Raw genomic sequence first — 11,604 nt, forward strand, 5'->3', positions numbered from 1 at the left:
TGTTTTTTTTTTCCTTTTATTTTTTCACGCAAGGAAAGAAGAAATCCTGTTTTAATATATATATATATATATACAAGAATGTTAAATTTTGCAGAATTTTACAGAAACATGGTGAAAGAAATACTGGAGACTGATGAGAAATGTATCATAGAAATTAAAAAATATCTTGGATAAAATACAGAGGGCACGGTTGATCAGTGTCACTTGAAAAACTATTTTAAATATAATTTTTCATAAATAAATCATCTTCTATCCAATTTCAATTTACATAATACCGGAATAATGTTTTACCGATTCGTGTGCGCAATGATTAATTTTCAGAATACGATTAATTTTTTTTATCAAAATATGTTAATTCTCAGAGATTTTTATTAAAAATCAGAAGTAGTAAAGAATTCTCCGATGCATATCTGTAATCGAGAAAAAAGTCATGAGATCCACGAGTTATTAAGAAAATTCTGTTGTCTTCATTTCTTAGATTGGTCAAGTGATATTAAGTAATTCAGATGAAATTTCAACTGTGTTAGTTCTTATAAAATTTCGGATTTCCGAGTTCCGGTTCCGGTTGTTAACGTGATGACACAGATGCGATTAATGTAATTGGTACACGCCCTAGAAAGTTGGCTCTGACGAAAAACGTGAGCATCGCGGTTGTTCTTACGGTTGATTTTTGGCAATCTTCTTCCATCTGCCTTTGCAGGCAATTCGAAACGTTTCCAATCATACATAAATGATAATAAACGCTGCGATTTTCCGTCTGATTCTATTTACCCAATATAACGATTACGTGCAAATCGTTCTCTGCGGGAAAATGTTGGGCGATGGCGGATGATATAACACCATGACATCGTTGGTGTGGTGCTGACGTCAATATACTTGTGACGCATGTTGACGCAGGTTAATTACGTGCATATAGAAATTGCTTCTATAAAATCTGATGAATCATGCGATGATTTTCAAATTTTTCAACTCAAACAATAGCTGGTTGAATCGAATCACGCAAAAGGCGTCAGTAATTTTTCAGACATGAGTTGTACAAAATACCGCTAATACCGAATGAAATGCAAGTTTCGAAAACTGCGTTCCTTGGCTTTTTATTTAAAATTCTTGTATACAATTCCGTAAAAACATTCAAGCTGTTTAAAACCTTGTAGCTGAAGATACTCAGCTTCGGTTACACCGTTAGCATAAAATGAAATAAAAAAATCGAATTGTTCAACAGTACATTTTTGAGGCTGTTGACAACGCGCTCAACACTTTTCACAATTTGAATTTACTCGTTTTATCGTAATAATACAGAAGTTTTTGTCGTACCAACTATCCGAAAATCAACAAATGCGATTCGAAAACTGCCATCAACATAAAAAACTTTGAAAACTGTAAGATCCAGAAATTTTCCACTTATCCTGAGTCTGAATTCGATTTTGGCAACAAGAGGAAGCAGATACCTCGCAACGATTAGCACGCTGATCCGCATTTCTGTGAAAACAGTTGCACACAAAAAAATATGTAAAACAGATGTTTCACGCATTGTGCAAGACTTGTATAATTCTTTGATTGATTAGGCGAGTTTATAGTTGTCATGGGATTACATCCCATGAAAAATGTGTATAATTGAAATAAAAGTAAGATTTAATTTAATTTTTTTTTTCTCATGTCTTAAACTGTAATTCTGTTCTCATGGATTCTCGTTCTATGGTCCAATGGCCCTCCGAATAAATTGTAAACCATGATTGAAACGGCGGGACGTTCAAATGCTCGACTTCCTGTGCGCTCGTCATTGTCAAGTGACGTCATGCGTGGCGGGTAACAGTCGCTTATTTCGTAAGGCGGCAACTTAATCGACGTCGTACATTTTGTGTAATCAGCCGCTGATTGTCGCGTTAAAACTTCACCAAATCACTGGGCACCTAAACGATGGAAATAAAAATCGGTATTCCTGTTTTCAATCATTACAGCTGTATATCTTGCATAATGCAACACGAATACGAAACTCGTCAATTTGGTTACACCGACAATCAACACGTCAGTTTGCCAAAGGCGACATCATAGAACATGGACTAACCGTCAGTTGTGATCAAGTATTTTACCGGAATGAAAGTTCCCTTTCTTTTTCACTACAAAATTCGCGAGTTTATCGGCAGACGTGTAATACATACCTGTAATATCGGTCCGTTGAACGTACCCGTAAAAGATCCGATTTTTCCAAAAAGTAACACGGTGGAATATTCATACTGTCGAAGTATAATTCAAAAACAAAATGATTCTTTACGCGCGATAGAAAAATGCAGAAATTTCTACGTCAGAAACCGTCCACGTATGGTGAGAAAAAAAAAAAATAAAAAAAATAAAAGAAGATCGAAATAAACATTAAGTTACATGTTTCTTCTAAACTGTCAATTTTCAGCTAACCGTTGGAAATTTCCTCAACCGATAAAAACGCACGTGACGTCAAATTGTGCGTAGGTTTGTTGCCAATTACTGGGTCGAACGCCTTGATATTGATCGCGAAATAACGCATGCGCGATTCGGGCGATGCGGAGGCGGTTATTCCGCGTTGCAGAATTTGGCGGTGGCTGTCAGTGGCTGCCTACGGGCAGGCGGGGAAAATGCGGTTGCATGCAGCTGCTGTTCTATAAGTTCAGTGTCAGTGGAAGCGTAAGTAAATCGAGAGACACCATCTCTGTGCACACATGTGCAGAACTCGGTGATACTCGACACTGTTAAAACGAAAAGGGCAAGTCCATCGCTCGGTCGCTTAATCGATTCCCGATTGGTGGGTGAAATCACGTTTTGAATAAACAGAGTGAGTACAGCAATGATAATTAACGGTGTAAAATATATTTAATTGATTTCATTGATTTTTCACCATTCGATTCGTCCGAATCATAAAAGCTGAAATGTGCAAACGATTGCTTGGGCAGAAAATCGTGGCACGTTTTATAAATTGTTTGCACAGATTTAACGGATAACACGGAGAAAAAAAATCTGTCAATTCAAAACTTTCATTGTTTTTTCAAATAATTTTTTCTTTTTGTTTTTCAAAATATGCGTCTCTCACCTGAATAAGAATCGGTCGATTATTTTACCCGCATATAACGCAACGTCGTGACTTTCTCGTAGATTTTTACGTTTTTATACATTATTTTATAACAGCTTAAATACGACGAACGAGTTCTGAGAGAAATTCATTATGACGATATCAGTTTTTACTTACAATATGTATTACGTTATATCACATGTAAACATATGTCGCACGCTCTGATCGCATAACAGAGGAAGTGGTTGGTAGATTATTTACATCGGTTACAGATAACCACGATTTGACATCATAACCAAAACCGCAGTTCAACTTCGTTCAACATTCTCAGAATGTACCTACGATGCTAACATTGATATTAAATTTATGTTGTACGCTGTATTTTCCATTCAAGGCAATGCGGTTAGTGCAGCACTTCTTTTAAAGCTCAAATCCAATTTCATTCCGACATTTTTTTTTTCAGGATCGCATACATTATTCTAACGAAAAGAATAAACAAAAAAGAGAGAGAAGAAACCAATTCTGAATATTCGACAATTTTGAGCCTATTTTTCTCTCACGTGTTTCTGACATGATTAATTTTCAAGAGTATCCTCAGAGAAGATGAAGAACAAAATTTAACAAAATTTTTTTTCAACGACATGAAATCTGCTCAAAATACGTAAAAAATTATAAAATTTCTCAAGTCTTCGGTCTAAATGGAATTTGAGATGGATTTAAAGCGTAATTCTAACATGTTGCTTATTGCGTATCCAATTTGTTAGTCGCCTCGTGCATCAGCTGAATATTCTTATCACGAGAATACATTACAAAGGCAAGACGCGTGGGCGCGAATGGTGGAAAATAAGCGACATGTGGTGGCCCAGTTGCATATTTGATGCGATTCAATTTCGTTATCTAAGATTACTTTTCACTTCGCACTTATATTGACGTCAATCGGCTGATGGTAGTCGGCGGAATTAAAAATAACAATTAATGAGGAAGAAAAATTACCGGAGAAAATTCAATTGGCATCAGAGCCAATTGTGACTTTATAAATTAATTTTTTTCCCTACACCGACGAGCAAAGTTTTCTAGTTTTTTTGCTCATTTTTTAAAAAATTTTTAAAATTTTTTTCCACTCTAGTTTCATCCCGAATGGAAAGACGTTTCGACGGGTAAATAATCTGAAATTATATACAGGTAAGAGAGCGTTTTTCCCGATCATTTATCTTTAATAAATCACTGATCATTTCCACGCGGCATTTTTACCATTTGCAATCAATTTTCATCCTAAATCGCCATTCTGAATATTGACAAAAGCATAGAATTTCGCACATTAATTCGAAATAATTATCGCCTATCTTTTCAGTTCTGTTAAAAATAACAATCGCGATCAATGTTACAAGGCAATTGAATTCCAGTGTTTTGCTATAAATTTCGAACTGTATCGCGTGATAAATCTGGTGTTCTTTCGACACGTCGTACAGTCAATAATTGAATAGAGGAGTTGAAATAAATGAAAAAAAAAAAAACTGCAAGTGTAATTTTTGATAAAGAAAAAAGTATTTTCGTACCAAGGCAAAGTTTTATATAAGGAAAAATGTCACTTACAGCCTTTTTTAATTGTCATTTTCAATTTATGCGCAATTGGAAAGAGAAAAAATACAGGTTAATTATTTTTCCGACGACTATTCAAATACGTATTGTCCTGACATTGAATTAAAAAAAAAAAAAAAACACAGGATTCGACCCGATTCCTGGCTGTCGTTGAAGATGGTCGACGTTGCTGCCGCACTTCCTGCAACCAACGCCGGCGGTTCTTTGATGGGTCGAACCCGGGGCGCCTTGAGGTCAATGCGATCTGCCCTCGGAGGTGGCGGCGAGTATCTTCAAGGTCTGGGTAGCAGGTTAGGATCAGCGCTGAGCAGCAGCCTCGAGGATAGCGAATTGACGACGACGCCATCCTCGCCGTCATCGCCACCGCACCAAGGACCTTCACCAGCTGTGAAACAGGAAGCTGACGAGATCCGGAGGCGGAAGCTGCGGCTCCCGAGGTAGTCGAATTTTAATCGGATAGGAAAAACGAATTTGCTGTCTTGTCATTCGCACTTTTGTTCAATAGTAACACTGAAAGAAGAAATTACTTTCGTACACGTTGATAGTGCATTTATGTACTTGGTTTTCTCAATTTCTTTTATTCGAATAATGATTTTCTTTGTTCTAATAAGACGTACAACTAGAATTTAATGAATTTATTAAAATCAATGGAATGGTAATTTTTCGATTCAATTTGCAATTTTTAAATAAATATTGGTTAAGGACCGTTCAAACAATGTAGTTTGAGGTGTTTTGAATCCCAGAAATCGTCGCTAATTTATTCGAACAATATTTACCCAAATTGAGAAATTTTCTATTCGACTATGGTGAATAATTTACAAATTATTTAAACAGTTCTTAGCCAGTGTTCACTGTTTGTTACAAAATAAAAATTGCTTCACATAACCGTTAAGTACAACGCATAATTTAGGGCACCTTTCGATGATCCTTGTCGCAGGTTTGGATCCGGAATGTCCTACGAGGATTATGAAGCGATGGCGCGACACAAGCTGGAACGACAAGGCAGCGCCACCTCCTCGAGGTCATTGAAGCGTTATCCTCCGGGGATGACGTACGAGGAGATCACATCGTCGAGGAATTCATCGGGCGCGAGGATCGTCGAGGTGGCGAAAAAGCGCGAGGATGATAACGAGCCGCGGGAGAACGAGGAAAGCTCGCCGGAAAGCGTGGGACCTTTGCAGGAAAAGGATATAAAAGCGACTGGCGTAGATCCTTACGAGAAATTTCACTACAAAATGGGTGAGATTTTTATCAAAGATACATGGATTTCCAACAGCCGTGAGATTAAAGAGCTCGTTCCGGTTGGAGCGAAATTTCAGTACCGAGAAAAGAGATTTAGAAAAAAAAAAAAAAAAAAAAAACAAACTTGGAAAACGATCAAATCTCATCTGGAGAAAAATCAACGAGACCAGTGACATATGAATTTTTGATTGCCTTTTTGTTTTAATTAGATACGTAAAATTCTACTTTGCATATTACATTGTGTTGTTAATATTTTTGCCAAAGCAGGAACAACGATCCGGGAAATTTTCAAATTAGGTAACGAAGAAGAAGGATACGGTATTTTTTTTTCGATGTATCACTGTTTGTTCATTCAGTTTTCACGTAGAAGCTTTTCACAGTCGTGAAGTATTGCGAAATATATTGCAATAATTATATATTGTTGTACACCTAATGCGAAAACCGTTCGAATACACGTTCATATGTTTGTTTTTGCAATATTACGCAACGTTGCATTTGTTCAAGTGTGATCCTTATTGTTAGTTAGATGATACCTATACAATTACAATAACGAGCTAGAATGTATTGTTAAAAGTAGACTGTCGTTTGTTTCTCTGACGATAAGTAGACACAACACAAATTAACATTCGTCAACATATTGATATGTACGATAATATATTTATTGTTTTATGCCTTCAGTGCAGTCTTCGTGCGATTTGAAAAAATTCATAACTCGTTATTCACAAGTTACTTGTACGATGAATCATGACATTTCGTTGAAGAAAAAAAAATGCTTAATACCGTGTTATTCTTAAAAGAAAAAAAGTATTAACAACAAACCTCAAATTTTGTGCCAAGGTTATTTAATTTGTATTTTTTTTTTTTTTTTGTTCTTCAGCTTCTCCACTGTTCAAAAGTGTTTATTTTCTTATAACGTGTAAAAGGAAAACGATCGAATCGAGGCTAAAAATTATTCGTAGTTCAAAAGTACAATCAACAGTTATTCTAACCTACGCGATTGAAATTTGAACACTTTTTTATAATAATTTAGTGGCTCTGTTAATCTGTTTAAATAATTTGTGCGAATTGACGGCCTAAAAAGAAAAAAAAAAGAAAAATATGAACGGTAGGTATCGCTAGTTAATTCCAGTTTTACACAGTTAGCTGAAACGGATAGCGTTTTGTTAACATTAGCACTAATTTTCCTGATTAATCATTAGCAGGTAATTACTGTCCGTGTACCTAGCTATAATATATTGTTAGACCTGACGGTACCATTAGTTCATATAATCGCATAATTCCGTATACCGGAATAATCTGTTGAAACATGAAAATGAACCGCGCATGCGCGAGTTTCATCGGCTGTTTGCGCAGGCTGGCCATCCCGAGTTTTCAGCCGTCAAACTGTTTCTGCTGGCGATGTGGTTGATACGAATTTTCGAGGTTAGAATCTCAGATAATTGCGGCAGCGACCCGGAAAGGTTTGGAAAGCATTTGTTATCGGGTCGGAAAGTCGATTCTTCAAAGAACAGTCGAAATTCAACGCTTGTGCTCTTTGAATATTCAAACGTATACATCTTGCGTAGGTTGGCCGGCCTGCATCGCAGACAAGAATATCGCTGCGGAAAGATTTCGCCGACCAATGAGATTTAATTGTTTGGCGCATGCGCGGTTGGTTTTCAAGTTTCAAGAGATTTTCCCACTATAGTGTTGTACTGTACATAATTGATAGTTGCACAGAAAAAAGAACACAACTAGAATAATTATTTTCAATTGTTTTTGTTTTTCATTATTATTTGTTTTACAAGCCCACGGATTTGTCGTACAAAACTAAAATAGCTGGTGTGAAAAAAATTGTGTCTACGTTTAGTGGCGATGAATATTTTTTATCGAAGAGTAAACGAAATCATGTTTTTCTAGATCTGCCGTGCAGCAGCGGATCCAATAGTGATCAAGACGGTTATGGACCAAGTACGAGTTTAGATTCGAACATGGATGGCCGTCGCACCTGGCAGAGATCAGGCAAGCGCCATTTTCTCTGATGCAGAAATCTTTTTCGAAATTTTCTTTAAGGTGTAGAGTAAAAATAAATCCCGCGAAAACTAGCTGTTAAGAGAAATGGAGAAAGTACAGAAACTTCGTCTCGCGACGTTTTCCTTCCAAGTGTGCGAAAAAATCAAAGCCAAAAAACAAGTTTCTCAGACATCGGAGGATTTAAAAAGAAACAATTAATCACAAGAATTAAAGTAAACAAGATGCGGTGGATGAAAAAATTTGGGAATTCTTCGCAGATATTATTCTTTCACTTTCATTCTATATCAATTTATCTCGACAGGATCTTCCGGCTCCTGTCAATCATGGGCATCGAGTTTGTCGGCTGACAGTCAATCCGAAGAAGCAGCAGCCGATTTTATGAAGAGCTTTGTTCCGCTGCTTTTCGAAACTCCAGACAGCGTTGATCAGGAACAAAAAGCGAAGTTTGGCCAAATGGTTTTGGTACGAATTTGGAATATTTTTTACCCAAATTCACGACGCTTTCAAGCTTACAATATATCATAAATAAATCTGATTCCACGAAGGAAGAAAAATTGAATGTCCATTTACAGAATGAATTAACGTTTATTTATTTATTTATTTATTTATTTTTTTATTTATAAAATGAAATTTTCACGTTCGCGATTAAGAATATTTATTTCAATGAAATAAAAATCATTTCTCTCAAATGAATAATGTATTGTAACTTATTTTCATTCGATTCAAAGAAAATGATATTGACTCGTGTTTCTTTTCTTTTCTTTTTTCTATTTTCTTTTTTTTTTTTTTTTTTTTGACTTCATACATTATTGTAGAATTTGGAACCGATATATTGGAAATAATAGGTTATTTTGAATCTAGAAACATTGGTTTACGATTTTTACCAATTTTCGTCCTTTCTTTCCAGACGGAAACGGGACGAGTTTGGTTTTCAAGAGTGGTGAACGCGCGAAGAGCGCGAGCCTGCGTAACTGAGGGTTCGTTTTACTCACTGGCTCAGCATTTTGCTGTCGCATTATTCGAGTGTCACGAGGCCGACGATTTTGCCCCGGCAAAGAGTTTGATGAACATGTGTTTCACATTTTATCACGAAGGTCTGTTTGAACGTTTGAAATATTTTCATTACTTGACCAAAATTATTATCCATTGTCTTTAAAATCGACTTCACTTTTATTTTGTCGTCGAATTGTAATCGGAAATAATATTATGCGTATAACGTAAATGGTTGATAATGAGTTATTGGTTTTTGGAAAAATTGGAAACTTGGAAATTTGGTTCAAATGAAAATTTACCGAAAGGAAATAATTTTTATTTCAAGTCGACGGTTCTAAGAATTTTTATAAAATCCTGCTACTTCAAGAACAATTCTGTGAAAATATACCGCCTCAGTTGCATATAATTGTTATTATATTTAATTAAGATCAAAATCACCGAAAAATCGCGTTTCGAGATCATTTGAAACCGTTTAAAACCTACTGGAAGAATTTGAAATTGTTTTAAGTGGCGAAAATCGCTGGATCATTGACCGATTTATCTCATTTAATGGGGCAGTCGAAGTACCGGGTTTAGAACCGTATCGAGAATATCTTTACACTCACCTTCGAGTCCAGCCGATATGGACGTCGATGCGTTTCTGGACAGCGGCATTTTTTGACGCGGTTCATTGCGAAAGAGCGACTCGTCCGGTTCCTCCGAGAAACAAGAGCCTTGCTGGGGAGGCGATCGCAGCCGATGACAGAAGGTTTCAGGCGAATATCGTCTTCGGGCAGTTGGGGTAAGCCGGGACGATAATTTCTCTAATTCCGTGCGCAAAATTCAGTTTTACACACCCAAATGAGTACGCAAAATAGAAAAATTTAATAAAAATCCCTAGTTTCACGGCAAAGAAAAATATTTTTATTCGATTCCCGCACTAGTGCGAAAATGTACTATTTTTCGTACTCGTTTGGGTGCGCAAAATCGAATTTTGCGCACGAGTTTAGGAAAATTGAGTATGTTTGATACGTGTGCGAAACGTTATCTCGCTTCAACATCGTATTTCAACAACACTCGTGCGCATTTGTTACGTAATGTACTATTACCACACTGCGAAATGTGTAATTTGTTACGTTTACTAGAAAATTGTAGTAAAAAAATTTCAAACATTGTTGGAATTGTGGAAAATATTTTTTAAAGTGAAGATATTCAGTGTGCGATATACACTCGTAAAAAAAAATCTACAAGCAAGTTTCTGGAACAAAAGAAATTCATCACTATATGAACCCATTGAATAATTTATTGGATATTGGGGAGAAAATTTTATTTGATTCCGTCAAAATTTATTCCAACCCTTTACCTTTCTTTTGTTTCAAGACAAAAATTTTCCAACTCGTTATTTGTATTCAAACTGATCTTTTTTCCCGGTGCGTTTGCCAATACAAATTTTTCCTGGCTATTAAAATATCAAGTCTGTTTTACAGTTAATAATACTGAGATTAAAAAAACGTGAAAAAAAATTGTTCTCACATTATCACATTGTTTAATTTTTCAGCACTTTTACATGCAACATGCATGCGTTTGGATTATCCCGAAATCTGTGCCTCGAGTTTTTGAGAAAACAATGCGCCATCGCCAATTTATCGTCAGGTATGTTTTGAGACGGAGCAGCGAGGTGAAAAAACGAACAAGACAAAATTGTCAAATTTAAGCCCTAGCTTTCATTGTATAATTTATATTATTTTTCTACAGAGCAAGAGAAAATGCTGAGAGACAATATTGAGAGAATGTACGACGAGACGGAACCTTGGCGATAATTATCGACCGATCGATTACGTACCGAGTGAGAAGAAAAAATTTCGTCTTCATAAAATTTATCTTTTCAAAATTTCTATCACGGAAGGATGAAAACGTTTGCGGAATAAAGAAATCGCGAAATATTTACCACCAAAAAAAAAAAAAATTTATTTTTCACCAGAGAATTTTATTTTTAAATTTATGATCGAGTTCGAGTGATTGAAATGGAATCAATTCTTGTAAATGTAAACTTTATCGCCGAAGCAGCGCTAATTACGCAGTGAGAAAATATCAATAAAAACTAAACAAACTTTACGTATAAAAATTATGAAAAAATTATGCTTTATCGTATAAGTAATTTCAAATATTCTTCAGACCTTTACAATGCCTATACAAATCATTTTTCACAGAAACGTATGAGAAGTTCGAGCATAAAAATAAACGCCGATAGGTCAATTCAGAATTTACGTATTAACTGACGGTAAAAATTCCCCGAGATAAATTTCTTGTATGATTAATTTATATATGTAAAAAAAAAAAAGAACAAACACACAAACGAGTCAATTTTACAATACGAGCTGCTTTACACGAGATCTGCGCATGTTTACAGTATTATATAATTATACATAATATACACCTATTACACATAAATCTGATGCGAAGCATATCATCACCATAGCATTATGAAGATATGTAATGTAAAACTGACAATAACGATATAAATGATAAATTATGTATTTAATGTATAAATGATATATTGTAAATACAAATTATATTATATGTAATTGAATGAGAATATGAAAAAAAAAAAAAAAAAAAAAAATAATAATAACCAACCTCTAGATGGTCGGTTTGGCTTTTTTAAGAGTCAGCAGATAACTCGGAAACTCCACCGGACGTGTTGATTATTTAAATATACATAAATCATACGTCTAAAA

At 35.4% G+C, this 11,604-nt stretch overlaps 1 protein-coding gene across 5 annotated transcripts; it reads left to right on the top strand.

Annotated features, from left to right (window-relative positions):
- The first annotated feature begins 2,572 nt into the window (after positions 1–2,572).
- LOC124300664 (uncharacterized protein KIAA0513) lies at positions 2,573–10,825 on the top strand. Of its 5 annotated transcripts, none has more exons than XM_046754965.1 (11): positions 2,573–2,806; positions 4,167–4,222; positions 4,765–5,076; positions 5,577–5,878; positions 6,146–6,178; positions 7,781–7,882; positions 8,196–8,356; positions 8,802–9,000; positions 9,446–9,668; positions 10,425–10,519; positions 10,622–10,825. In XM_046754965.1, exons 3-11 carry the CDS (start codon positions 4,796–4,798, stop codon positions 10,684–10,686), a joined length of 1,461 nt encoding a protein of 486 aa, XP_046610921.1. In that variant the 5' UTR covers positions 2,573–2,806; positions 4,167–4,222; positions 4,765–4,795; the 3' UTR covers positions 10,687–10,825. The 5 variants fall into 5 exon arrangements, with proteins under 5 accessions (XP_046610921.1, XP_046610923.1, XP_046610926.1 ...); XM_046754967.1 differs by having other exon boundaries at positions 6,149–6,178; XM_046754968.1 differs by having other exon boundaries at positions 2,574–2,806; positions 8,802–8,988.
- The last annotated feature ends 779 nt before the right edge of the window (positions 10,826–11,604 follow it).

This window comes from Neodiprion virginianus, chromosome 3 (genome assembly GCF_021901495.1).
Source record: "Neodiprion virginianus isolate iyNeoVirg1 chromosome 3, iyNeoVirg1.1, whole genome shotgun sequence".
Taxonomy (NCBI): domain Eukaryota; kingdom Metazoa; phylum Arthropoda; class Insecta; order Hymenoptera; family Diprionidae; genus Neodiprion; species Neodiprion virginianus.

Excerpts from the sequence above, each read along its gene's own strand:
- LOC124300664 (XM_046754965.1), top strand. The coding sequence starts at position 4,796 with ATGGTCGACGTTGCTGCCGCACTTCCTGCAACCAACGCCGGCGGTTCT. Across the intron at positions 5,077-5,576 it reads CGGAAGCTGCGGCTCCCGAG|GTTTGGATCCGGAATGTCCT; the intron begins GTAGTCGAATTT and ends TCCTTGTCGCAG. Across the intron at positions 6,179-7,780 it reads CCGGGAAATTTTCAAATTAG|ATCTGCCGTGCAGCAGCGGA; the intron begins GTAACGAAGAAG and ends ATGTTTTTCTAG.